The following is a 24,831-nucleotide window of genomic DNA, read 5'->3' on the forward strand; positions in this document are numbered from 1 at the left end:
CCTCCTCACTTCTCCCACTCTGATATTCTTGAACTCTGCTATGGTGTCAGCTAACTTCAGGAAGCTTTCTGGGAATCATATTTAGAGAGCAGCACAGGCTGTATCTTCACACTCAGTTAAGGGCTTCTGGAGCCCAGGTGACATTTCAACCAGCTACTGGCCTCCTAGGTTAGTCACGAAAGCTATTGATAGAGCAGTACCAAGGCTGAAATATTCATGCTGATGTCTGATATTTTTCAAGATGCTCTCCGCTCTTCCCAGCATCCTCACTAGAATTCCATAGTAAAAGTCTGAACACATTATTGTAGCTTTGCACGGAGCAACGAGTGACAGTGTCATGTTACCAGCTCCTAGAACCTGCCTACCCAGTGACAGCAAAGCACACAACAGGTGCAAACAAGGAAAGGTCCGCAGAGGGAGGGGCGCACCCAACTGGGCTCTCCTTCTCTCTGCCCACCTGGCAGGAACTCCAGTGTCTCATTTCCTTAAAAGGAGACCCTCTAGGATGGTTGTGTTCAGTTGTTCTGTACACTAGTTGACACTGTCACTCACTCTTTCCCCAAAAGTCCAAGGCCTCACTCCTCTCTAACTATGATCTAGGAAACCTGACTCTCCATTTCTGTGCTAAGTTATTTCTTTGAGCCCCTACACATGGTTTCTCTGACTATGACCACCCCTGGCAGAAAGGTGATGTCCCACTTTGGACAGAGCCTGTCTGCAGATTTTACAGCACCAGGCTCTCTCTTAGGTCAAGGAAAGTGCAAGGCTTCATTCAGACAGTTCTGCTTTAGAACAGAAGGTAGTGACACATAGATGTATTCAGTTCCCATTTTGATCTTTTGCCCTTGTTAACACATTGCTTTCGGACTGTGTTTGCTTCCTGTGTCTTATCAAATAGAGAGATAAGAGTGCTAGGGCCAGCTGTCCTATTGCTTTTTAGTTTCTTCATAGATGCTTAGGAGCACTTAATTTGCTAATAGAATTTATTCGCTTGGAAAATTTACCCAGAAGACATTTTCAAGCAAAAGGCTCTTTCTCACATTGCTTTTTTTTTTTTTTTTAGTGCAAATTGTACCAGGCTTTTAGGAAAACATTTTTCAGGAATGCTGGTTCCTGGGGCCCTCCCTTCCATGCAAAAGAGGATACAGTAGAGGTGTCTGCCTTGCTTCTGAGAAAGAGCTGGCATGAGGCTTAAAGGGTAATGGAGCAGACATTCTCACGTTTAATTATTAGGGACTTACACTCACGGGGATGAGTCACGGGGTGTGGCGACTCATCTGGCTGTGGATCTGGTGAGCTGTCCTTTCCTGGGTACACACTCAACACTCTTTCCCCTGGCATGTGGCCACCAAAGGACATATGTTCCCGTCTCAAATTTAAGTGAGGGCAGTGGAGTTTAGCAAGTGAAAATTATTATATTCCAGATACATCTTTTACAAGAGCTATGCTTTGCCCTTCCCCAACTCCTGACATCCAACAGCCCACTGTAACCCCTGAGGCAGCTGCTTGAAGAGGTGTGCTGGCAGTGGCAGCTCTGAGAATTGAACCTCCGCTAATGTGAAGCTGCCATCCTGCTGATCTAAGCACGGGCCAGTCAGCATTACCTAGGAGATCCTCTTTCACACCCTTCTCTCTGTCCCCCATGAGGCCTTTTCTGCCTCTTCTAAAGGCTTGGTATTGATAGCAAGGAGCCCTGGAGACAAGCTGGTCCAAGTCAGAAAAACCAGATGCAGCCAGGTGACTGACAGCTGCAGGCTCTGTCCCAGAGGGTGTATGCACGTGCACTGAGGTAATGGCACCTGTGAACACACAGAGATGCATGGTTCAAACTCAGCCGCTGTGCTCCTGGTGAAGATGTTCAACTTTCCTGAGCTATAAGGTTCCCACCAGTAAAATGGGAACAGTGCCATCCACTGCGCTGTGTGTGGAGGATTAAATGAGGTTGTGCACATAAAGTGCTTATTTTGTACACACCGCTTAATGATAACCTAGTGTTAGTTATTATCTAACTTGCCCTTGCCATGAGAAAACACTACCGCGTAGCCCATCCTCCTGAAATAGCTGTGATGCAGTTCCAGCCACACACTACTCACTCAGGCTGTTACGGAGAGGTAGGCTCTCCCCAGTCAATCCACCGTCCTTGTTAGTCATCAATGAACATGTGTCCTGGAGGACAGAAGCAGCCAGAGCAGCCCAAGAAATCAGCAGATGAACAACACTGTCTCTGTCCATTCTGCATTTATATGCTTTTCACTAAAAAATACACCTCTGAAAGAATGACTTACATTAACACATAGAATTCCAAGATACAGACGTGAAATTCATACTTAATTAGCAGCAAAGAGATACTTTATATTTCAGTTGTTTGGTTAGTTTTACTAAACTTTCTTTTAATGCAACTCAAGTTTCTAACTTTTAAGGATAACTTAGTCTCCTGTACTTGACTCTGGTAGAAAAATGGGCGATTACATCTTCACTGGTGATCATGTATTTGATCTTTTACCCATAACCCGCCAATTTGTGTAGCATTTAAATTCTCTTGGGCAAAATACTCATAGCGAATTTCTGGTCCAAAAGCATGGCCTTCCAAATTACCATCTAAAGACTAACATAAATTTTCAGTTCAAGTGGTATGAAAACAAAGCCAAATAGTGCTAAAATTACACAAAAATGGCATGTGCCACATAAATTGTGAAAATTTAAATGCAGACCAAGGCTAATTGAAGCTTGCTTATTAGCTTCTTCTAGGCTAAGGCACGAAGACTGCAAGTTCCAGGCCAGCCTGTCTCAAAGGAAAAAATGAAAGTCCCAGTAGCCAGCACCAAAAAGAAAAAAAATTGCTCATTAAAATAGGCAAGCACCAAACTCCAAACTACAAGTTCCTCTGTGGAAAAGGTAAGTTTTCCCTCCTGTTTTGAACAGCCAGGGGCTGTGGTGAGGGCACTGGGCACTTTCCTGTCTCCAAAGCACAGTCCGCCTAGGGTTTGGAGACTAACAGTGAGCCTGCTTCTCCTGTAGTGAGTGTGCGCGGGATGCAGGGAAAAGGCTGAGCTTCCCTTCACTTCTGAATCACAGAATCGCCTGCCATCAGACGCTCAAGCAAAGGGAGAAGTCATCAGCAAACTAAGTATAATCTCCTACAATGTAAGAACCCACAGACGGCTCCTCAAATCCATCCCAGTCTAATGCTTAGCAACGAAAGCAGGTGAAACCACTAAACACAAGGAACAGAATGCATAAGCACTGGATCTCTTCCTGATAGCAAGGAGCCCTGGAGACAAGCTGAAGAAAGTGACATAACTGAGAAAGTGACAACAACCATGCCCTGCCTCTAAACTCAAGGACAATGAAGGATTTAACATTTGAGAAAGGGGAGGACATAAGGATTTTCCACAGGAGTTCTTAGCATCAAGATGCCCATTCGGATTCCTCTTCGTAACAACTGCCAGCAGCCAAGGTGCCTCAGAGGCCTGGAACTCCAGGAAGCAAAACTCCCAGTGTATGCTCAGTCAGCACGGGGCGCTCCGCTTCCTGGCTGCTGAGCACGGAGCCTGCTGCTGTCCTCTCTGCCCTCCCTCCGCAAGTGCCTACCGCTCACCAGGTCTCACCTGTTTCTCTCACTGCCACACAATGGACGTGTGGGGTAGGATTAACCTCAGTTTACAGACAGGAAACTCAGGTCAGTGGCGTCCCATGACTTGCCCAGGGTTACACAGCTATGAAGCAGCACAGCTAAAAAATCAAACTCGGGAGCTCCTGCTTCCAGATCCAATAGCTGAATAGCGGTGAGTTCATAGTGGACGTTAGTCTGGCCCTGTTTTGGCCAGGGATACTGTCACCTTCAGTGAATTAAGAAAGGCAATGACCAGAAGAAAGGGAAGGGAATGTGATCTACTACGTTTAAGGGAACATTAATTTGTGAGTGAATAGACAGCATAAAGTTCTCAACTGTGAGACATAGCTTCAGATTTTCCTCCCTCCAGGGATGGCAAGAAACAGCCAATTTCCACTCACAAAGAGGAGTAGTTCTATCACCTTGGCAGAAGGCAAGTTCCAGGAGTTGAAAAAGGTCATGTTTTGGATCCAGGAAGGCTGGCTTGTGTTTTCTATGGCCAGACAGCCACCAAGGGAGGAGTATACCTTTGGGACACGGGTACAGGGGCAGGGCGGACCGATGCTCAGCACACAGCCGCCCTTCTCACCGCTCTCATTCATGGCTAATCACCTGTCATTCTCCCAAAGTCAGGTGGGGCCTCTAAGGATGCATCTCAGTATGGTGGCCAGGCAGATTCTACTACCAGATGTTAGCCTTTAAAGATAAAACCCATTGCCATCCCTGAAGCACTGATCTACAAGGAGCTGTCCTCAGGGCCTGGGGAGATCTTCTACCTTCTGAGTGACCACCAGTGGCTTCTCCACTTGGTCCTGCTGAATTGCCTTCAGTAGCTGTCACTTCACAAGTCTTCAGGGATCTTCACCAATGGGCTAAAGGAGAGCTGAGGAAGGACTAAACATCCTCAGCCTTCCTCCATTAAGCAAGAGGCGGCTTAAGGATTACACGCCCCCAAACGGCCGGTCTCAAAGATTTCTTTTGGCACATGTGCTAAGCACAAGGGTGTTGAGCCCCCAGCAGACTTGCCTCTCTTCTCTGACAGTGAATATTAAATGCTCCTTCTCTCTCTTGCCCCCTATAGTCTCATGGGCCTGACTTCTCAAACAGATCCCCTAATTTTAACTTCCAGGAACAGTGAGCAGGAGGCCTACCTCTTCCCCGGGTTCATAGTGGACATTAGCCTGGCCCTGTTCAGTGGACATTAGCCTGGCCCTGTTCAGTGGACATTAGCCTGCAGGTCTGGGGCTGGGGTGTCCGGCATCTGCTGAACAATACAGCCTGGCTCCTCTTGCTCCTTTGCTGCTGTGGCAGACGCTCTTTTGGGAGTCCCCAGCTGGGATTTACACATCGTCAAGATGAGATACTGCTGCAAACAGTGCCGGCAAAAAGGTACAGCCTCCCAGCCAATGACTAACATTTCTCTGCACCACCACTTCGCATACAAAACATCTGGTTCCTCAGCAACTTGACAATCAGAGTTAAGAATTCTTGGATGCCACAGATTTTCAGGTTTTTTGACAAGACATCTGGACGGGGAAGCATACTGAATGGTCAGGTCCTCAGAGCATCACTGTGCAGAGGTCTCCAGTGGGCTGGGTGGTAGGCAAAGGTGGTTCTTAATCCTCAACAAGTGACTGCTCACAAGACTCCCTTAAGTCTTAATAACCGAGACAGAAGCCGAAAAGGGCATCTGACTTTCCTGTGACCGTAATGTAAAGTGATTAACAGCAACAAAAAATCCATCAGAACTAACCCCCAAAAGATTTGAAGACAGGGCACATGCAAAAACTTTAGAGAGAAGAAAAGAAACTGAGAAGAGAAAGGGATGCATGGCACAGGGGAAAACTACAGATCGTTGTCGGATACGGACAGCTTTGTGTTAGCAAGTATGCTGAGAATAGAAGGTTTAACGTGCCTGCATTGCACTCTGGGTTTAATCCCAGAAGGCTGAAGAATTTCACAGATGGAGAAGGAACGATCTGAGGGCTTCTCAGTGATCATGCTCCGACCCTGGAAACTGCACCCATCACATTCCCCATCTCCCCCCGTGCAGGAGGCTGCTCCCACCTAGCCAAGGCTCACCAGCATCCTCCCAGGTGCCTCGCAACACAGGGCTGTGGGGTAGTGTGATTTCTGAACCCTGGCTTGGTACCTTCTGAGCTGTTCATGGGCAAGTCACCTGCCCTAGCCTGGCTTTCATCGGTTAAAGGGGTATACCATCATCCCCATTCTTGAGCTTGTGTCTTTTATCTCTTCTGTCTCCGTGTTCATTTTTCCTGCTTCCTGTCTGCTCATCTCTGCCCATCTCCTCACCTTCTCTCTTTCAAAACCCTTTCAAGGAGTCATCTCTGCTAGAACGCCTCAGCCCTTTCTCCTTACCCCAGAAGCTCTTTCCTCTGGGTTTCCCACTGTGGGTAATTTTAATGATGAAATCCAATGCTAAATGTGACAGAACTTCACAGATGGGAAAGGACTACACAGAGAAAAAGGATTAGAAACACTTCTCCTCAGCGGTCTTATAAAAACAGTCTGCATGGCAATTTCTTAAATCAGGATCTGTTTTGCCTCTTCTTTGGCCTTTTACTACTCCGAAGTAGTATGGGCTGATTCCCAGCCCATAGCTTCGGTGGCCCCTGGAAGGCTGGTAGAAATGGTTAAGTCTTAGCAGTGACTGCTGAGTCACAAATTGAATTTTAACTAGATGATTCATATGTACACTAAAATCTAAGAAACACAGAATTAGATCCCAAGAACCTCAAAAGTACAGATAGCATAGTATCTCCACTAGATACTAGTGGAGCTCACGTTAGTGAGTGAGTGAACTAGTCCTAGTTCACGTTAGTGAACTAGTCCTCTGGAGCTCACGTTAGATGGTTCCATGCTGGTCTCTCTCATCATCAGTTTTTTTCTCCTTTGAAAAAAAGCTGACAGCAGCTACCTGGTGTTCCTGGACACGCAGGGCTCACAGGTTACGGTGCCCATCCACGAGGCGTCTGAGCCTGTGGAGCATGAGTGTTTAGGAAATACGACCACATGACAGCTGCCTGGTCACCCGTGGAACTGAGGAAGGCATGCCTGTGTCTTGGCACACAAATGATGATGTTTATATGAACAGATCTGACTTCAAGCACGTGAACATGAAAAGCTTAAAACTCAACATCTGCATAAGGAACGCAGACAGGCTCCTTCAGGATAACTCATAGGCAGACCGTGCAAGTCCTTGGTAATGGGAAGCGGGGCAGTGCATCACGTCGTCTTGGTACTGATAGGGCCTTTCCTGAAAGGGGGCCAGCGTACATCAGCAAGGTGCGCTTCATCTCACAGTTTGTGCCTCCTCACTTTACCACATCGTGCCTACACATTTTAATTAATTAGGAAAGCACAGAGTCTTCGGAGGACAGCTGGCCCAGGACCCCCATAATATGTGCGTGGACCCCCAGGGAACCCAGCCAGAGAAGAATGCTCTGAAAACCTGCAGCAGCCACCCTCTTCCTGGGATATGGCACTCCACACCACCCACCAGCAAGAAGATTAATCTAAGACTCAAATTCCTTCTATCACATGATCCCTCCCTGAGGATTAGCAGAGCAACTCCCAGAAGACCAGGCTGAGCCCCAACAATGCTGAATCACACCAGGTGACCATTTTGCTGTTAAGACACCTCTTAGAGACCAGGTCTTATTTAAGGGGGATTATTAGTGAGAAGACAGACAGATTGACAAGGAGTTGGGAAACTGGGCAGTGGACTCTGATCTAGATGTAGGTCTAGGTTAAGACTCCATCCTTAATGACCCTTGCTAATCTCTCAGTCAGTGTTTCTTCCTTTGAAACAGGCTGACTGCAGCTGCCTGATGGTCCTGAGGGTCACCTGAGCAAACACACAGAGCTCAGAGAGCAGTGCCTCATCTATGACAAAAGCTTAGTGAACATCAGATCTTAGTGTTCAGCTGTGCAGCTCCCCCATGGGCTGCCGGGACTGTTCTGAGTTGAGAAGCCAGTCCAGCAGCCACAGTCTGCCCTCCCTCCAGGACCCTTTCCCACTTACCTTGATCATTTCTGCCACATAACTCTCTGGCCCAGTGTATTCTGTGGAGTCCTTTACTTTCACCAGAACGATGAAGCACAGATAGTGCCACATGTTGTGTTCTTCCTTGATGTGCTCTTCAAAGGTGACAGTCTTGTTGTCAAACTTGTCTCTTTCTAAGCCTAAAAAAGAGACAGAAAGCCCCCAGCCCCAACTGAGCACTCATGGTACAGAAGGACAGGTACAGAAGCAGCTCACTCCTGACTTTATAAGGAGTTGGCTTTATTGGCCTCGTAAATGCAATCACTTTCACACTATCACAAGGAAACAGGCTAAGGGTGTGACCTCGCTAGGCTTGAATCCCTCCTCTGCTACTTGCCAGTTACTGCTTAATTTCCATGTGCCTCAGTTGCTCCACTGATAAGTGGAAAGGCTGCCACCAAAGTTCCAGGGTTTGCGGGGCTTAAATGGGAACATGTGTGATGTACTCTCACACAGCAGGCAAACAGTGAACTGAGGTCCCTTCTCCCAGGGAAACGCCAAAATGTAGGCATGTTAAACTTTTCAGTGAGAATGAGTCAAGGCAAAAAGAACATTGAACAAATTTCAAACTCTAGCTGCCAAGTTTATATTTTTCAGAGGTCAGGGTAGGCAATTCTTAAACTCGCTTCTATGTATTCTAGAACTGTGCAAATAATGGCGAGAGGGAAAGGTGGGATAAACCCTATAATGGTGAACTGAAATTAGAGGTAGCAGGTACAAACACGTCTTGTTTCATATGTATAAAAAGCTTGAAAGGGAAATCTAATGTGTGTAGATATATTCATGTGTATACAAACTCCTGTCCTATAGATTTCCACCCTTAAGCCTTGGGAATGGCAGACACCAAAAGAAATGAGCACATCTATCCCCCAAATACTAGCTTCTAAATACCATTCTCCATTAAAGAAGAACCAGGACTCTGCAAAAATGACTTTTTAGTGAAGGCTTGGGTCAGGGAAAGTACAAGGTATCTTGAGCCTGAAACTCATGTGCCATAAAAGGAAAAACACAGAAAATGATGACAACATGAGAAAACACAAAAGCCAGCTTGGAAGGGTTCTCACTGGCTAAATCTCAGATGATGATTATAACCAATTGAATGAAATAAAAATCCATGAGCCCATGTGGTTACAAATACAAACATACAAATATAAATGCATAGGAAGAAAAAAAGGTTCCTTCTTAAAATGAAAAGTCAATTAACACACGTAGAGAGAATAATACAATGAGAAAAATCATCATTTTTCCACATCATAATGAGGCAAGAATCATTAATGGATGCTAAACCTTGTGAGAGAATGTTTAATTTGAGCAATAACAGGATAGTTAGAAATTGTCAGAGCACCCATGAAGAGTAACTTTATAGTGGAGAAAATCTTGGAATTATCACCTTAACCAAGTGATCACAGTTAACATCACAACCAGTTACGAGTGGGTACCACGTGCCACCTGCCATGGCGCACATGAGAAGAATATTCCTGTAAAAAAATGCATAACCTTAATCTAACCCTGAGGGAACAGCAGAGGAACTCAAATCAAGAGACTTTCCCTTAAGTAACTGACTTATCTGTATTCCTGAAAAATATCCACAGAGGCAAAAGAGGCAGCATGACCAATGAATGCCACACATGACCTGAGGCTTACAAAGGACATTACTGGCATATAGGGTAAAATTTTGAATAAAGCCTATAGATAATGATATTTTTAAGTCTTTTTCTTTTTTTTTTTTTTTCTTCTTTTGTTACTAGGGATGGAACCCAAGGGATCTCTCTATCCCCTTTATTGACATTTGAGACAAGACCTTAACTAAGTTGCCCAGGCTGGCCTTGCACTTTTCTTCTTGCTTCAGTCTCCCTAGTAGCTAGAATTATAGGCACTCAGTTTGAAATCTTTCAGTTTTCATTATTATACTACAGCTATATAAGAAAATGTTTTTGTTTTCAGGAAATACATATGAAATATTTAGGAATAAGAAGGTCCTGTATCAGCCAGTCACACCTAAATTGCCAGAAAAATTGTGCATGTACTCGTGCATATGTGTGAATAAAGTACATGAAAATACTAATATTTGGGAAATCTCGGGGCAGAGTATATAGAAATTCTTTGTACTCGTTTTGTGACATTAATGTAATTCTGAAATTACATCAAAATAAAATGCTTAGAAAATATTTTAAGGCTGCAAAAAGCAAAGAATTAAAATCTTTAAAAAGAAAATGTTCGTTTTAAAGTATCTACACCCGTAAGAAAGTTATCTCCATTATGAATGATCCTGGAATGATGACTCAGCTCCCGGATGCCTCATGATTAATCCGCATTTACCTACACTTTCCTGCAGCTACACTGCAAGTGACTGTTACCCCATGCACCTCTTTTAAGTAACAGTTTGCTGCTTGGTCTCAGGTGCCACAGTGTGCCATAACCTGTGCTAGGACTCAGTGATGCAGAGAAGCACCTGTTTTTGCACCTATTTTAGCAGTCAGGAAAAAGGGTTCAGAGAAGGTAATGACCAAACTGTGGTTACATGGCTAGTAAGAAGCAGAAGCCCAATCAAAACCCATGTCTGATGCACAGAACACAAACTCTCAAATTTTTCACCATATTGTTAAGAATATCTTTTCACATAAAGCCTGATACTATCAGCTATGGAAATGTCTCCAGGCTGGAATTGGATGAGAGACTGCCTTTCTACTTTATTTAGAATGGGACCAACAGAAGCTCAGGCAGCTCAAGCACAAAAAGACCCTGAGATGCATTTGTCTTAAATAACATGTAGTCACATTTCTGTTCCCTGGAATTTCATTCCGTGAGACAAGCTGGCAACTGCTGCACAGAATTCATCATCACTCCAAATACTTCCCGGCAGAACAGAGGCCAAGCAGAGCCCTGCTGCCTGCCAAGGGGAGGAGACAGGCTCAAGAGAACGCACTGACGTGCACTCCCACGGGGCACAGGCACACAGCTCGTCCCTCATGCCACTGCTATCCCCATATGCCTCGGCCATGCCGGCCTTCCCCAACTCGCCACAGCCCGGAGGAAACGTACCACAGATGAAGCATGTGGTCTTTAAGATCTCCTCTTTCTTCTGCTTCTCACTCCTCAGGTCAGCAAAGGTGTCAATGATAACCCCAAAAATCAGGTTGAGGACAATGATGATGACCATGAAGAAGAACAGGAGGTCATAAATCACTCTTGCAGCAAAGAGGGGTTCCTGGAGAAGACACATATTGGAATTAAGTGGTTCCCTTCCTGCTCCCTGCTCCACAGAGCTCAGGGCCCAGCTCCTGGTGGCCCCATGTCCACTCTGGCAGGAGTTATGTTGGGCATTCAACTTCAAAACCCAAAGCTGCCTCTTTTCTCTTACCCTCAGTCTGCATGGTGAATTCTCCTAAGTGTCATGTGACGTACCCAGGAGGGTTCCAGCAGTGTGCTGGGTGAGCCACCCAGCGGGAGACAACCTTTACATCTAAGAGGAAAAAGGCTGCCCCTTAGCACACGCTGACCGGCTGCATGGTCTTAACATGAGGAGAAGGGGAGATAAGCCCGGCCAACTCTTTCTGCCGTCACCCAGTTCACACTCAAGGCCACTTGCTGTGCTTTCACAGCTGCCCCTAGATGCCCCCTTCCCTGAGGGTTCATTTACCTCTTTGGACGGTTTCCTGAGCACATCCCCAACTCCACCCCCACTCCGCAGCCCGTGACTCAGGACGGTGACAATGCACATGAGCAGCGTCTCACATGTGTGCTCCTTATCCTGTTCCATTTCTTCCACAGGGATCAGCTCTGTTAACAGGGATCACAGCACAGTTAAAATGCGAGAGGAAGAGGGACGCCCTGGTTCTGAGACAATGTTTCCTCAATGCCATCGTACTAGCTGGCAGGCACAAGAAAGAAAATTCCTTTACAAGCTAAAGGTATCTAAGGCAATACTGTTCGCACCACAAGCCCTGCTAACTCCTCAAGCCAACGCATATGTCCTCCCTCTGTTAAACCTAAAACAGTCCCTCTATCCTTTTAGATTTTAAACTCTAGCCCTACCTGCAAATATAGTAGTCTGTTCATGTCAGGTAAGTTGCCTAAGCACTGTGAGTTACAGGATCTCACTTTTCAAATGAAGATCTCTAACATGTCCCAGGTTCCCCACCTCCTTGATGACCCCTTATCCCAATATTTGGGGGTAATGTTTTACAGCAGGTCCAGTGGATCAGCGCCATTACACCGGAGGGTGCTCATTTTTACTGGTTTCTGGAGGAAGAACCCCACCTTATCACCTCCACCAGCTGCTGTGAGAATGGTCTGCTAAAACACAGATCTCATCTTATCACTCTTATTCCCCTTTCAGAAGCTCCCGCTCATCCTTTGGATGAAGTTTAACCTCCTTAATCTGATACAAGACTCCTCATTTTTGTGGAGTCTTTGCTAGTGTCATTTCTTGCTGCTCTCTTTTTAGATATATTAAGTCCCTGATTTATGAACATTTGAGTTGCAAACTTTCACAGGTGTACAGTACAAGCATCACTTTGTCAAACTCAGGAACGAATCCAATTTATGAACACTCTCCCAGAACAGAACTTGTGCACAAATCGGGGACTTACCTTACTTGTTTTGTCCCTAAACTTGCTATATTTTACCATGAAGCCTTTACATATGCTACTTTTCTGTGGAATACCTACCCCTCCTCCTTTGCCCACAGTTCTGTTTTGGTATCACCTAGATTATTGCCCTATCCTGATACTAGTTGGGTGTCTGTATCCATCCTTATTCTCAGCATTCAGCATACTCTAGTGATCACCATTTTACCTGCCTGCCTCCCCTAGGCCACTGCTGTCTCTTAGAGAACAACAGTCCCTGGTAAACAGTGTGCACCCTGTGATACTGACTGAGCTGGAACAGTGTATTTGCTCCAGTCTGCTTCCAACATCACCTGCGCCATCTAAGCCCCCACAGCACTATAACATTCGCATGGAGCTTTAGGCTACAAGGTCTTACCATCTTTGGGTGCAGGAGAGGAACAGTTCTCCCCACTCTCCACCCTACACACGTCAGAGTACAGGAGCTCACTTGCCAAACTCTCACCAGTTTCTGGGAGTGAGAAAAAAATTTTATGATGAACAGTCTGGCAGCATATAGTTAAAATGTTTGAAGTCCCCAATTCACGGCTGATTAAACATAAATAACACTCTCCAATTCTGTATATAAATTCAAAGCAGAGATGTGATTTACACTTTCATTTGGTGATCTGGATGGGAAAAAAGCCAAAAATGTCAATTCCTATAGGCTTACTAAAAATGTCGTACTTAAATAGCACCTCTCTAACTGTAAGACAAACAGCTGAAACTCTTAGATACTACTGAATATACTAACTCCAGCAAGATTTAGACTAAGTCTATAGGAGAAGCACTGGTGCATCCAGGTCCAGACCATTTTAGTTCAGAACTCAAAGGGAACAACTATTTTAACTGAGAGAAAAGAGTACTTGGGTATCACTCAAGTATGTGATCACTGTTTTTCATTCTCAAAGTTGGAAATCTCTGTTTTTCTCTCTATATAAAGATAACATGAGCTCACTGTAAAATGTGCATATAGTAAAAAAGCCTCACAGATAGCCACTATTAGCAGTTTTGGGGGTATACATTTTAAAACAGATGTGAGGTTTTTGATAAATATAAATATCCTACAGTTGCTATTCTGTAATTTCCTACGCTATCTCGTGGGTCTTTTTCCACAAAGGCTTAAAAAGATGTATCCTATGTACAGGGTATTCCACCCCATGGACAGCACCTTACATTGACATCACACATTTCACACCTCAGTGAACATTTTCTTACGTATCTCTGTTTTTCACATGCACTGTCATCAGGTCTTCAAGTTCTTTATGAAAAGGTTTTACTAGTTTAAAATATGACATTGTGAATAAATGATTTAATTTACAAGATTTGGTTACTCACTCTTAGCATGTCACATACACAGTATCTCCCTTTGAGCAAAGTGCTAAGTTAAGTTCTGTATTCACAACTCATACTCCACGTTTCAGGAAGGTATATGCACTACTAAAGTCATTATTTTCTCTCATTCAGTTATAATCAGGAACTACTTCTTAACATTCAAAAAAGATCCAAGATCCCAAACCCACCTGGCACAGCTGTTTCATTGGGCAACCTATCTACTTCCAAGATAAAATCATCCTTGAAGAAAAGATAGCCCACTATTGAGAACAGGTAAACCAGGATCAGAGCCAAAACAGCTGTCAAGATGATGGACCGTCCATTGCGGGTGACACTTTTAATGACATTGAGCAAAGTCTCTTCTCTGTACACTAAATCGAAAAGCTTCAAAAACAAACAAAAAGAAAATGATAAAACAATTTTTAAGAATATTGTAAATCAGAAGCACATCAAATCCCATCATAAAGACATGGTTTATAGACCACGCAAACTCTTGGAAACTCAAAGACGTTACACACGATCTTAACAGTTAACACTCTGCCTGCCTTCACAAGGAAAACTGAGATGGTAAAAATGAGGAAAATCATCAGAGAAGGGCCAGGAAATAGACACAATTTCTAGTAGTACACAGAGATGGTTAGAGGTCCTGGAAATAGAATATGTGAGTTTTGGAGAGCAAAGTGATGAGAGTCTTGGCATTCAGTCAGTAGGATGCAATCACTGAGTTTCTATTAAGGGCCACCACGCTGGTCCTTGCCATCCTGGAGCCAGGTGTCTGCTGGGGAAGGCAGGCACTGACTGAGGGCAGGGAGAGCAGCAAGGACTCCGATCAGTGCAAATGCAGATCTTAGCTGAGCTACTGAAGGGCCACTATGATCTTGGGGTAGGTACTGTCCCTGAGCCCTCTGAGTCTTAATTTCTTCATCTGCACACTGGCAGATGTAGAGTTATTATGCAGAATACATAGGCCATGTACACAGTGTCTAGCATATGAACATACTTACATGCTGAGTAAGAATGATAACTGGTAATTATCCATTTTATGATGAGACTGAGGCAAGGTCACATAGTACTTAGCAGGGACACGTGTGGTAGCGACACACCAGTAAGTCTAAACCTTTACTCTATCTTCCCTTACCCCTTTAGTAGGGGGAAGACCCTTACAGTCTGCAGTGTGTTCTCAACCTAGGCCTGCCCTCTGCCAGGGGCTCTGCTCTCTACAGAGCTGCTTTATATGAAATGCTGGATACCCAAGGAGGAGGTGGTGCCTGCAGGTGTGGGATGTTAATGGCTAGTTTTCTAAGAACTACAATCACTGCTGTTTGGCTGAGGGAGTGGTAGTGAGCAGTTGGAGGAGAGCTCTCCGGGGTTACTCTTAGATTGGAATGCATCTTCCGTGTTTGTTGGATTTTTGGTGCGGTCTCCCTGTGTTGCACAGACCGGCCTCCAACTCGCAATCCTCCCACCTCAGCATGGAGTAGCTAGGACTGCAAGCGTGCACTACTCGGCCTGGCTACAGTCTGTCTTTTAATACGGTCTCTGTACTGACATCTACTCCTCTCCTGAAGGCTTGGTCTCTGCTGTGGCTTTTGGGCAAGACTGTGCACATGGAAGTCAGCCAAGGGAAGAGGGTCTGGCTTCTGACTCTGCTTTTAATTTGTTGCAAGATGTTGATCAAGTCATCTAACCTCTCTGGACCTCAGGTCCCTCATCTGTAAAATAGGCAGACTGAACCAGTTGATCCCTGAGTCCCTTCCAATTAGAATTTTACATGTGAGGTCATTTTCTGGTCAATTAGGTTTTCTGCCTCTGACCCACTCTGTGTCCTAAACCGGTTCTCTGAATGAAAGTAGGTGAGGCAGGATCCTTAAAAGGAAGCAAGAAGAGGCATTTAGTCAACAGAAGAGTACAAAAGACTAAGCGTTGCTGGTAAGGTTGGTTAAATATTTTCCAGCAACTCAACCCAAAGTGGCAAGTAAGAGAACCTCCACATAACATACGAAAGGTTCTTGTTTCTGTATTAAGAACCATGGAGATCACACAGCCCCAAATTATACCAATGACAAGTGACTTTTCCTCTTTTTTATTCAACTATAATTTGTGACTTCAAAACAACGAACATGTGTTATTTATATGAAGAAACCTTCTAATTAAAAAATAACACATGTTGATTGAAAAAAACTTGCAAAGCCCAACTAAGCACAAAAAAATCACTAATAATTTTATCATTTACAAATATCCATTCAACAAGTTACTTCCTTCTGACTTTTAAAAGATGTAATATATACGTGCATTGCTTTACAAAAAATTATATCATAATACTGGCATGTAGCCAGTATCTTTCACCCAATAGTCATGAATGTTTTGATGAAAAAATGATTTAGTATTTGAATGTATGGAAAAAAGATTTAACATGACCATTATCCTTTTTTAAAAAAATAGGCAAGATGTTTTCAATTATATGTCATTATAAATAATGCTATGGTGAAGACCCCTCTACCTGTCTCTACAATACTGGTCCACATATTTCTTTTTGGTTAATTTCCAGAAATGGAAACTTCCAGACACACGTTGTAATAGAAACATTGTCTATTGCTGACCAGAAAATCTACATCAGTTTGTGCTCGCTGCTTGTACAGAATTATGTGCATTTTATCCCCACTGTTTCCAGAACTGGGCACAATCATGCTTTCTCACCTTTTCTAATGTGAGAGGTCAAACCCAGAATCACATAGTTGATTTAATTAGCATGTCCTTGTAAGGATGAACATTTTTCCATGTTTACCGACAGTCTAGATTTCTTTCTGTTAACTGCTTGCTTATGAACTTTGCACATGTTCACCTCCAGTGTTAATATTTTGCTTAGGACAGAACTTGCATGTAGGTTTGAGACCAGGTCCAGCCAGTCTCCAGGAGGTCTGCTAGCACTTTAGGCCATCAGATTACCCTCCTTCCTCTGCACTTGCTACCACTGAGGAAGCTCTTACAACCCTGTAAGCATGGATTTTCTCTGCTGGAGGTCCCTTTCCTTTTATAGAAACCCAGTTTCTTTTGGTTGTGGGTTTTCCTCTTTGTGGAATAATTGCAAGAGTTTTGGCACTGTATCTATGGCTCTCAACAGACACGTTCAATACTATTTATAACAGAAACATGACTTGTCATAGTCAAGCCAAGGCCTAGAGGCTTAGAGAACCCCGGAAACACAAAGGAAAGGCATCCGCCACGTTCTAGGCTGACCAACCCACTCTGCTACATTTTTCTAGAAGTGAACTAGCCCAGGTAAATCACTGGGAGCTCAGAATTTGTCTGTATCATTCTGAGACAGGTGAGAGATGTGAGAGCACAAATGCAAAGTGCAAGGTGAAGCACTAGCTTCTCACCTGCTTAGATTAGAAGAGGTTAGACTCAGAGGTCAACAAAGTTGCAGGGCCATGCTGCTCTGCCACTTACGGATTCTGACCTGGGGCAAAGCCAACACACCAGACCTCAGTTTGCTAGACTGTATTTCGAAGAATCATGTACTTCACAGGAACTGTGAGAAGATAGGGCAAGAGTATACAACGAACACTCAATAATGGTAGTAACTACTATTTTCTGGACTATGGGGCTGTGAGATAGGGCCTTCGTGTGTCTCACTGTGATACCTACTGCATAGAGCAGTGGCACCGGTGGGCACTGCAAAATGACCAAAAAAGGATGTAAGTGAGCAGAAAAATAAATGAAGCCAACTGGAGGGAGACAGCAGGAAAAGCCAAACTCTACCAGAGACAGATGGAATTGTCTGGGGAAACGCTCTTGTCTCTTGAGAGAGACAACCAACTGAGCTCTGTCTCTTTGGCCAGGAAGAATAGGAATCTGTTGGGCTGGCAGATGTGGGTCTCCCTGATCACAAGCCAGAACCCCATCCAGGGACATCAGTACATGACACAAAACAGCTCAGAAATAGACACAGGGTTCTAAAGTGTTCAGATACAGAATGAATCAAATAGGCCACATGATGACAATCACAAGTATATCCTGAGATCTCTTTGCCCCAAACCTCAAAGCATAGCTAGACCTATTTTAAAATGAGGGAAAATAATCCATTCCATTTAGCCTGCCAACATTTACCACTAATGGAATGAGCTAATCTTGGTGAATTCTTTATGGTGTTTTGGACGAGAGAGGGAATAGAGGATGACAAAGACAGTAATAGCCAGCATTTCTATGGCTGTACTATCCTAAGCCTTTGCCAGGAACAGCTGCACATAATTTCTACAACAGCTCTGTGAGGGAGATATGACAAGGTATGACTGAAAAATATGGTGAATATTAATTTTTTTAAATTACCGTAGTACAAGTTACAATGCCATTAATCATTTTTAAATACTCTTCTGCACTTTAAACACACTTAGCCCATTATTCTTCACACTTTCTGAAGCAGTTCTGGAAGACCTCTTTCTTTTTTTTTTTTTGAGACAGGGTTTCACTCTGCAGTTCAGGCTGGCCTTGAACTCACTTTGTAGCCCAGCCTGGTCTTGAACTCACAACCATCCTCCTGTCTCAGCCTCTGAGTACCGGGATTACAGGCGTGCATGGGCACCACCACACCTGGCTGGAAGTCCTCTTTCATGTCTTTCATTTGCATTGCTGTGGCTGCCTCAATGCCCTGAATGATTCAAAATGTTACCTTTCATTCATGGTCATTTTGACTTTGGGGAAGAGCCAGAAGTCACGTGGCACTAAACCTGGTGAGTATGGCGGATGATCATACACCGCAATGTTAATGCAAGCCCACCTCTGTTGGATAGCACTTGGTAGCAGCATTCACCATATTTTTGACCTCATAAAGAGACAGAATTGGACTGCTAGAACTGCTTCAGAAAGTGGCAAGAATGGTGCGATCAGTGCATTTGAGGTGAGGGGGACTAAGAAGATGTGTCTTTTACTGTAATTAGATTTTAAAATTTAAACACTCACTTATTTTTGATCATCCCTTATGTCATGTAGATGGGGAAACTGAGGCACAGAGGAGTACAGAACCAGCCCAAAAACCACATGGATAGCATCTGCCTAAGGAGGCTTCCTTGTTCTCCTTTTTTTTAAGTCCATCCCCTCTTTAAGTCAACATTGAGGCTTTGCTCATTCTTCTTCTCACATTTTCGTACTTCTAGTGTCTTTTATGGTACATCTGTGCTTCCTCTCGTATTACTTGCGTACAAGGAATTGGTTTCTTATTTTCACTCTACAGGTCTATGTTCCCTCCAACTACAGGACAGTAAGCAGTTACTTGATAAATGATTCAAAAATCTGCCCAGAAGAAAGGGAAAGAACCAATTCATTATATAGACTGTCAAGACCTTAACCACTTGCTGCATTAGAACAAAATAACTTCTACCAGAAAAGTCTCCTATCAACGAATACATCATACTCATGATCATAAGGCTTGAAGCTTTGAGAGTAACTCCTAATGTTAGGTTACTGCATATTTCCATTGAGAAATGGGTCCCATGGGAACTGTAGATGATAAGTCTCAAAAATGTTGCCCTTGTAAGTTCTGGCCATGTCTGGGAAGTCAGGTGCACACAGAGGAAACATTTCCTGAACCGGACAGTAGGCATCTTTCATTACTGGACAGCAACAGATGCATTATGCATAGTACATGGTGCAATCGTGCACCTCTAGGTCCCCACGAGCTGTCCTGTGTCCTGGGTCACCTTCCTCTCAGAGACTTTCCTCCAAAAGCTGGTGCAGTGGGTCCTTGACCTTGCTGGACCAGGCATGTGAGCGGACATTAAAAGGAAGAGCCTGTGATGAGAGAAGACACAGGACACTTGCCTAGTTCTCCACACATAAAATATTTCAACACCTGGTACTCACCAGCAAACTGTAGAAGAACTCATGGACAAAGAGCCCCATGGCACAGATCACCAGATACAGCAAATGATAGAGGAACTCCACATCCAGAATCATGGCCCGGTAGCCTCTGGTGAATGTTCCGCAGTTGCCCACAAAGCTCATTAGAAAGATGATTTTATTGCAGACCTGAGAACAAGGACAGAAAGAGTCAGATAGTGTAGACCATGTCAAAATGTGCTGAGAACTCAAGGAGATTCTCATGCAAACAAATTTCAGCACATGCCCTGACAAAAGCTTCCTTTTTCACCAAGTACCCACCAAACCTGCCCAAAACCCTACAGCTTCAAGTCATTTCATTACTTTGCTTTTCAGGCATATTACAAATTACATGGTAGTCAAATAACTTCATGTGCAACAGTAATCAAGTAGCATTTGTATACAGCAAAAACAAAATTAACACATACTGAGATTATGATTTTCAAAATGAGACATGAATCATTTCTAACATTCTCCTATGAGTTAGTCAAACACAGAAGTCACCTCTATTCATGAAATCTGTGATCAGCATAATTAAAGGAGTTTTTTTGAATCTGTTATATTCTAGGCATTAGGGAGTTGAAATTTAGTTAGAAGCAGATAATTGTTCCCATCACAAGAAAAGTGAGAATTTACTTGGGAAAGAAAAGTAAGGAATATTAGGATGAGTTCTGTTCCTCTTCCCTTTCTTTTGGGAATAATTTGTTATATTTCCTTTGGGGACCTATCCCTGTCCAAGAATTAATTCTTGAGGTCTGGGTGGGGCTTCACCCTGGCCAATCACAATACTGTATTCTTCAGGGGCTAGTGATTATTCAGGGACAGGCATGTAACCAGTGGAGCCAATGAAATCCACTCAGCTCTTCCCTGGGACTGCAGCAAAAGATAATTTTGGTCCTTTCCACTGACCTTGAACTCAACAGGATGTGAGCTCTGGAGCTGCTGGCATCCTCCAGCACAGTGAGGTGACCCTTTTAGAGCTTTCAATAATAACCAACAGCCAGCTGAGGCACGTGTGCCATAGGTTTGCCACCACTGCTCTAGCCATACACCTGCTCCTGACAACACCCACAGCAAGAGGACACAGAGCCCAAAGATGGGAGAGAGGAACGGGGCCCTGACACCATTGCTGGAGCCCCAGTACTCAGCTACATAGGAAACCAGGCTCTTGATTTTTTGGTCAGAGTAAACCAGTACATTTTGTCCTATGCTCAGGTCAGCATGGAGTAGGATTTCTGACACTAGCCACTGAAGGCATCCTAATGCAGCTGCATCTCCATAGAGACCCCTTGCCCTGAGGTCCACCTCTCACATGTTGACAGAAAAACATCAATCAGGAGAAGGCTAGAGAGAAGAGGCTTTGGATCCACTTGGTAAAATCACCTTCACTGCCCAAGCTCCCTCGGCCACATGTGCTGGGGAAATTCTGCTGGTTAATCTGGTGGGTCAGTGTAAGTGAGCTTTGGCAGTGAGATAAGAGAGGAAGACATCTAGAGAGAGCTTCTGCCTCTCTCAGGCTAATCATGTAACCTGCCACATTTCCTCACTAGTCTAACCTCTACTGGTGAAGGCCTTTGACGGGATAGGACAGTATCACACACTCTGGATGATCCAAGCTGATGGTGTTTTGGACAGAATGCAAGGAGGTGGGGGAGGGGACAACTCCTCTCTAGTTAACATTGCAAGGGCTTAAATATACCCAGCTTCCTGCCATTTTAACAGGAGACGAATCCACTTCACTTGATTCCACCCTGGTTTTTAACTTTCATTGCTTCCCCAGCAAATATCTCCTATTTATAGTCAGCCTGCTGCCCCCACTCACTACTAACTCTACTCGATTACTCTTAGATTCAGCTTCCAGCTTCACCTCTCCACAGAAGCAGCTCTTGTAGAGTCTCTGAGAGACTGTGCCAGAAGCACCCCTGTAGCTTCCCCTATACCTCTATACTCAGAGCCTCTGTCCTGGTCCCCTGCAGCATGACAAGGTTCACTACCCCGTCCTTTTCTCAGCTTCTCCAGCCCAGGAGTGTACTTCCCTCTGAGTTTTAAAAAATCTCCTCTAAACGATTTATTATAGATGTTTTATAGATGTTATGATAAATGGCAATTGTCTAATTTCATTCTTAACTACATGATTTATGTTAAACAGTGATATCTGTGGTCAGAGATTAAAGGTCAGAGAAAAAAGAACTAAGCCCAGAGATTCGAGCTCTGAGCTATTGAGTTTTTTTTCCTATCACTCACCTACCCACCTATCCACCCATCTATCTGTCTTGTATTTCCTTCTTAAATAGCTTCCCTTTGCTGCAGATGATACCTACATTCCCCTCCCCAGCACTATCTCTTTGCCTTGTGGTCCTAGATTTTCAAATGCCAAGGCTAATGTTAACGGTCTGTTTCATCATCTCAAGTCCAATAAGTTAACAATTTTTATGCACTTCCCCCCAAAAACTTGATCTTATCCTGACTTTCATCAGTAACAGTATTCTTCTCTCCCTGGTTCATGACTAGAAATCTGGAGTTGTATTTGTTTTCTTTATCACCCACTAAAGACAGAAATGCATTTTTTGCCTAATGAAAAGGACCTGTACTGCTGTCAGGGGTAAGGCTCCAACTCCGAGCCAACTCTGGCACTTCCTCCATATCAGCGACACCTGTATCTTTCTTCTTATTTCTACACTGTGATCGGGGTCAGCCTTTTCACAAAGCATCCTAGGACCCCAAAGACCTCCTTGCCTCTGTCCCTTTCACTTGAGTCCGTACACTGAGGAAAGGAATTTTCTGAAGAATACCTTTCAATGTATCTTTTCTTGGCTCAGAAACACCGCAGGCACTTCCCCCTACTTGGAGCAGAATTTCCCAACACTTACTCTACACAGAACTAATCCTAAGTGACACTTGCAAAAAACTGTAGGCAAATAAGTCTGTGAAAAACAAATACAGGCTTCTCTTTCTCGGAGACCTAGAATCCATAGTAGAACATTAAAGTCTCTGAGAAGTCCTGAAGTTAAAAAAACAACCTTCAGCTTGGCTTATCCCAGGACTTCCCATACTTACTACCGGACCATTACACTCCCCTTGGCACCTAACATTCATCAAGCTGGAACATGTTTTAAAAGTGTGGACCTGAGGATGATGTCCAACTGCACTCTCCTAAAATTCAGTGCCCCAAGGGACCTTTACAGGATTGATTTCCACCACCTTACTGCCCAAACAAAAACAGGGTGAGACTCAATTCTTCACTCTCCCTCACTCACAGCCTGGGCTTTCCCGTGGCTCCGATTTGGCCTACAGGACCCACCCAAACCAAAATGCTTGTCTTAGTCTGTGCTTCCTGGCCAGCCCTTACCATTCTTTGAGACAAACTTAAACTCTGCTACCACCACGTAAGCTAAGCTTCTCCACATGGTCTCTTCGCTAAAGTCCCTGCTACCTTTGTCATCAGAATACCCATCTGGGGACAGAATATATTACTCTATTTTTGCAGCATTACCTTCTTTTGTATAGAGGGATCTCTGCTTTCTTATAATTTCTGGAAAGCACTTTTAGATCCCCACAGTCCCCCACAGGTCCAAATTTTCTCCTTTCCTCCAACAGAAAATCTACCCAAAATACAAGATCTTCAGCAGTCTCCAATTCTCAAGAATCTTCCAATACATGTAATTGGTTTCTGTCCTTCAACTGTGGTGAAACAGTATTTTCACGTGTCACCGCTGACGTCTAAATAACTGCTTTTGATTCTCTTTACCTCTGTACCTGCTCCATCTGTGTTTGAATAGTCCCTCTTAATCTCTCCTCTCTCTTCTATTTGGCCCTTGCCAGAAGTAGGTGCTATGCAATATATGATAATTTGACTTACTGGCTAAAATCTCCAGCCCAAACAAACTTTTGTTCAGATTGGTAAAACTAACTTACACCTCAACTGTTGGCATCACTCTTTCTCCCTTAGTCCTAGAGAGACATTGCCGGGAAATGAGACTCTCAAGGTATGAATAGTGCACAAAGAGCCTCACTGTACCCTGAGGAGGAAGAGGGAGATGTGCCCCTGCAGCGATCTCCTGCATCTGCTACTGTAACAGCTGACCCAAGCAACATTTTTTTTTCTGTACTGAAAGCATAGGCCACGCTGGGTATGGTAGCATATGCCTGAAATCCCAGGTATGTACTTGGGGAGCTGAGGCAAGAGAACAAGTTCAAAGATAGCCTGGGCAATTTAGTGAGAACCTATTTCAAAGTAAAATAAAAGGGGCTGGGCATGTAGCTAGTAGTCGTGAAATGGCCTAACATGCTAGCATGTCCTAGGCCACAGATTCCATCTCCAGTACCGAGAAAAGGCCGAAATGCCCAAGTACCAGCACCAGGATGGAAGGAGCTCCTATTTACCCACAGAGAGAAAAGTGGCCATGAAGATGTTCATACTTACATTGAAAGCTCCCAGCAGAAACAAGGTGGGTTGTAATCCGACTGAAAATATCAATCGTAGAATTGTGGAAGCAATTAAGGCCCGGATGCCATGGGGCTTGGGGAGAGCAATGACAATGGCCAGAGAGATGAGCATGGCTGTCCACAGGAGGCCCGACCAGTGTGGCTCTAATGTTCCTGGGAAGGCAAAGCAGAGTTCTCACAACTCCGTGCTTTTGTGGCGTTTTAGGGGACAGGGGAAGGCAGGTTTACTTACATTTTTTTTCAGTCACTTCTCTGGCCTTTGTTGTCCCAACTCTCACCTCAAATTCTCTGCCCCAGACATAATCAGTGATGTCACTGTTTTCTGATTTCCAAGCCATCATGCATGTTTTTTCTACCTGGGAAATTCTCCCCTTCCTACACACCTTAAGTTTAGACAGACTTCTGGGAAGTCTTCCTATCCCCTTCCTCCCCACAAAAACAAGCAGGTGGTCTTTTCCTTCTCCATGTTCCCATCTCAACTCCAAATTCTCTCCGGGAAGCACCCACTAGGCTCCCATCATAGGCTTGTTCAATAAACAACACTCACACATGTGTCAGAACTCCCTCTCAGGGAAGAAGTCTCAATTTACTTTCCATTCAAAGTATGCACGGGAAAGCTGCAGGTCCTTGCCTGAATCAGATTTATTTAAGCTGACGGAGGAAGGCAACTTCCGTATCATGAGCACCATCCTACAATTAGATTATGCCTGCAGTCAAAGTACTTCTACCAGTTTTTGTCATCTCTTGCTATTGCAAGTTCTATTTAGAGTGTCCCATGAGATGGCTTGGTTATATAACATGAGCCAACATGGCTAAAAATACAACTCTGTAAAACACTCATTAAAAAAAAAGAAACACCCCTATTGCAAATGCTGTCACATCTTGAGTCT

General features: G+C 44.1%; 1 protein-coding gene across 7 annotated transcripts in view; it reads right to left on the reverse strand.

The window, feature by feature from the left end:
* Nucleotides 1–24,831, reverse strand: part of LOC102003352 (inositol 1,4,5-trisphosphate receptor type 1) — a gene marked incomplete in the record, with an annotated part of 324,788 nt that overhangs the window by 19,906 nt on the left and 280,051 nt on the right. For all 7 annotated transcript variants that reach the window (XM_013513715.1, XM_013513713.1, XM_013513710.1 and 4 more), the window contains 7 exon segments: nucleotides 7,659–7,819; nucleotides 10,722–10,887; nucleotides 11,320–11,459; nucleotides 12,666–12,758; nucleotides 13,810–14,005; nucleotides 19,481–19,645; nucleotides 23,919–24,094. In XM_013513715.1, coding sequence (XP_013369169.1) covers nucleotides 7,659–7,819; nucleotides 10,722–10,887; nucleotides 11,320–11,459; nucleotides 12,666–12,758; nucleotides 13,810–14,005; nucleotides 19,481–19,645; nucleotides 23,919–24,094 — 1,097 coding nt within the window.

The sequence above is a fragment of the Chinchilla lanigera genome, unplaced genomic scaffold (genome assembly GCF_000276665.1).
Source record: "Chinchilla lanigera isolate Chin_1 unplaced genomic scaffold, ChiLan1.0 scaffold00020, whole genome shotgun sequence".
Lineage (NCBI taxonomy): Eukaryota > Metazoa > Chordata > Mammalia > Rodentia > Chinchillidae > Chinchilla > Chinchilla lanigera.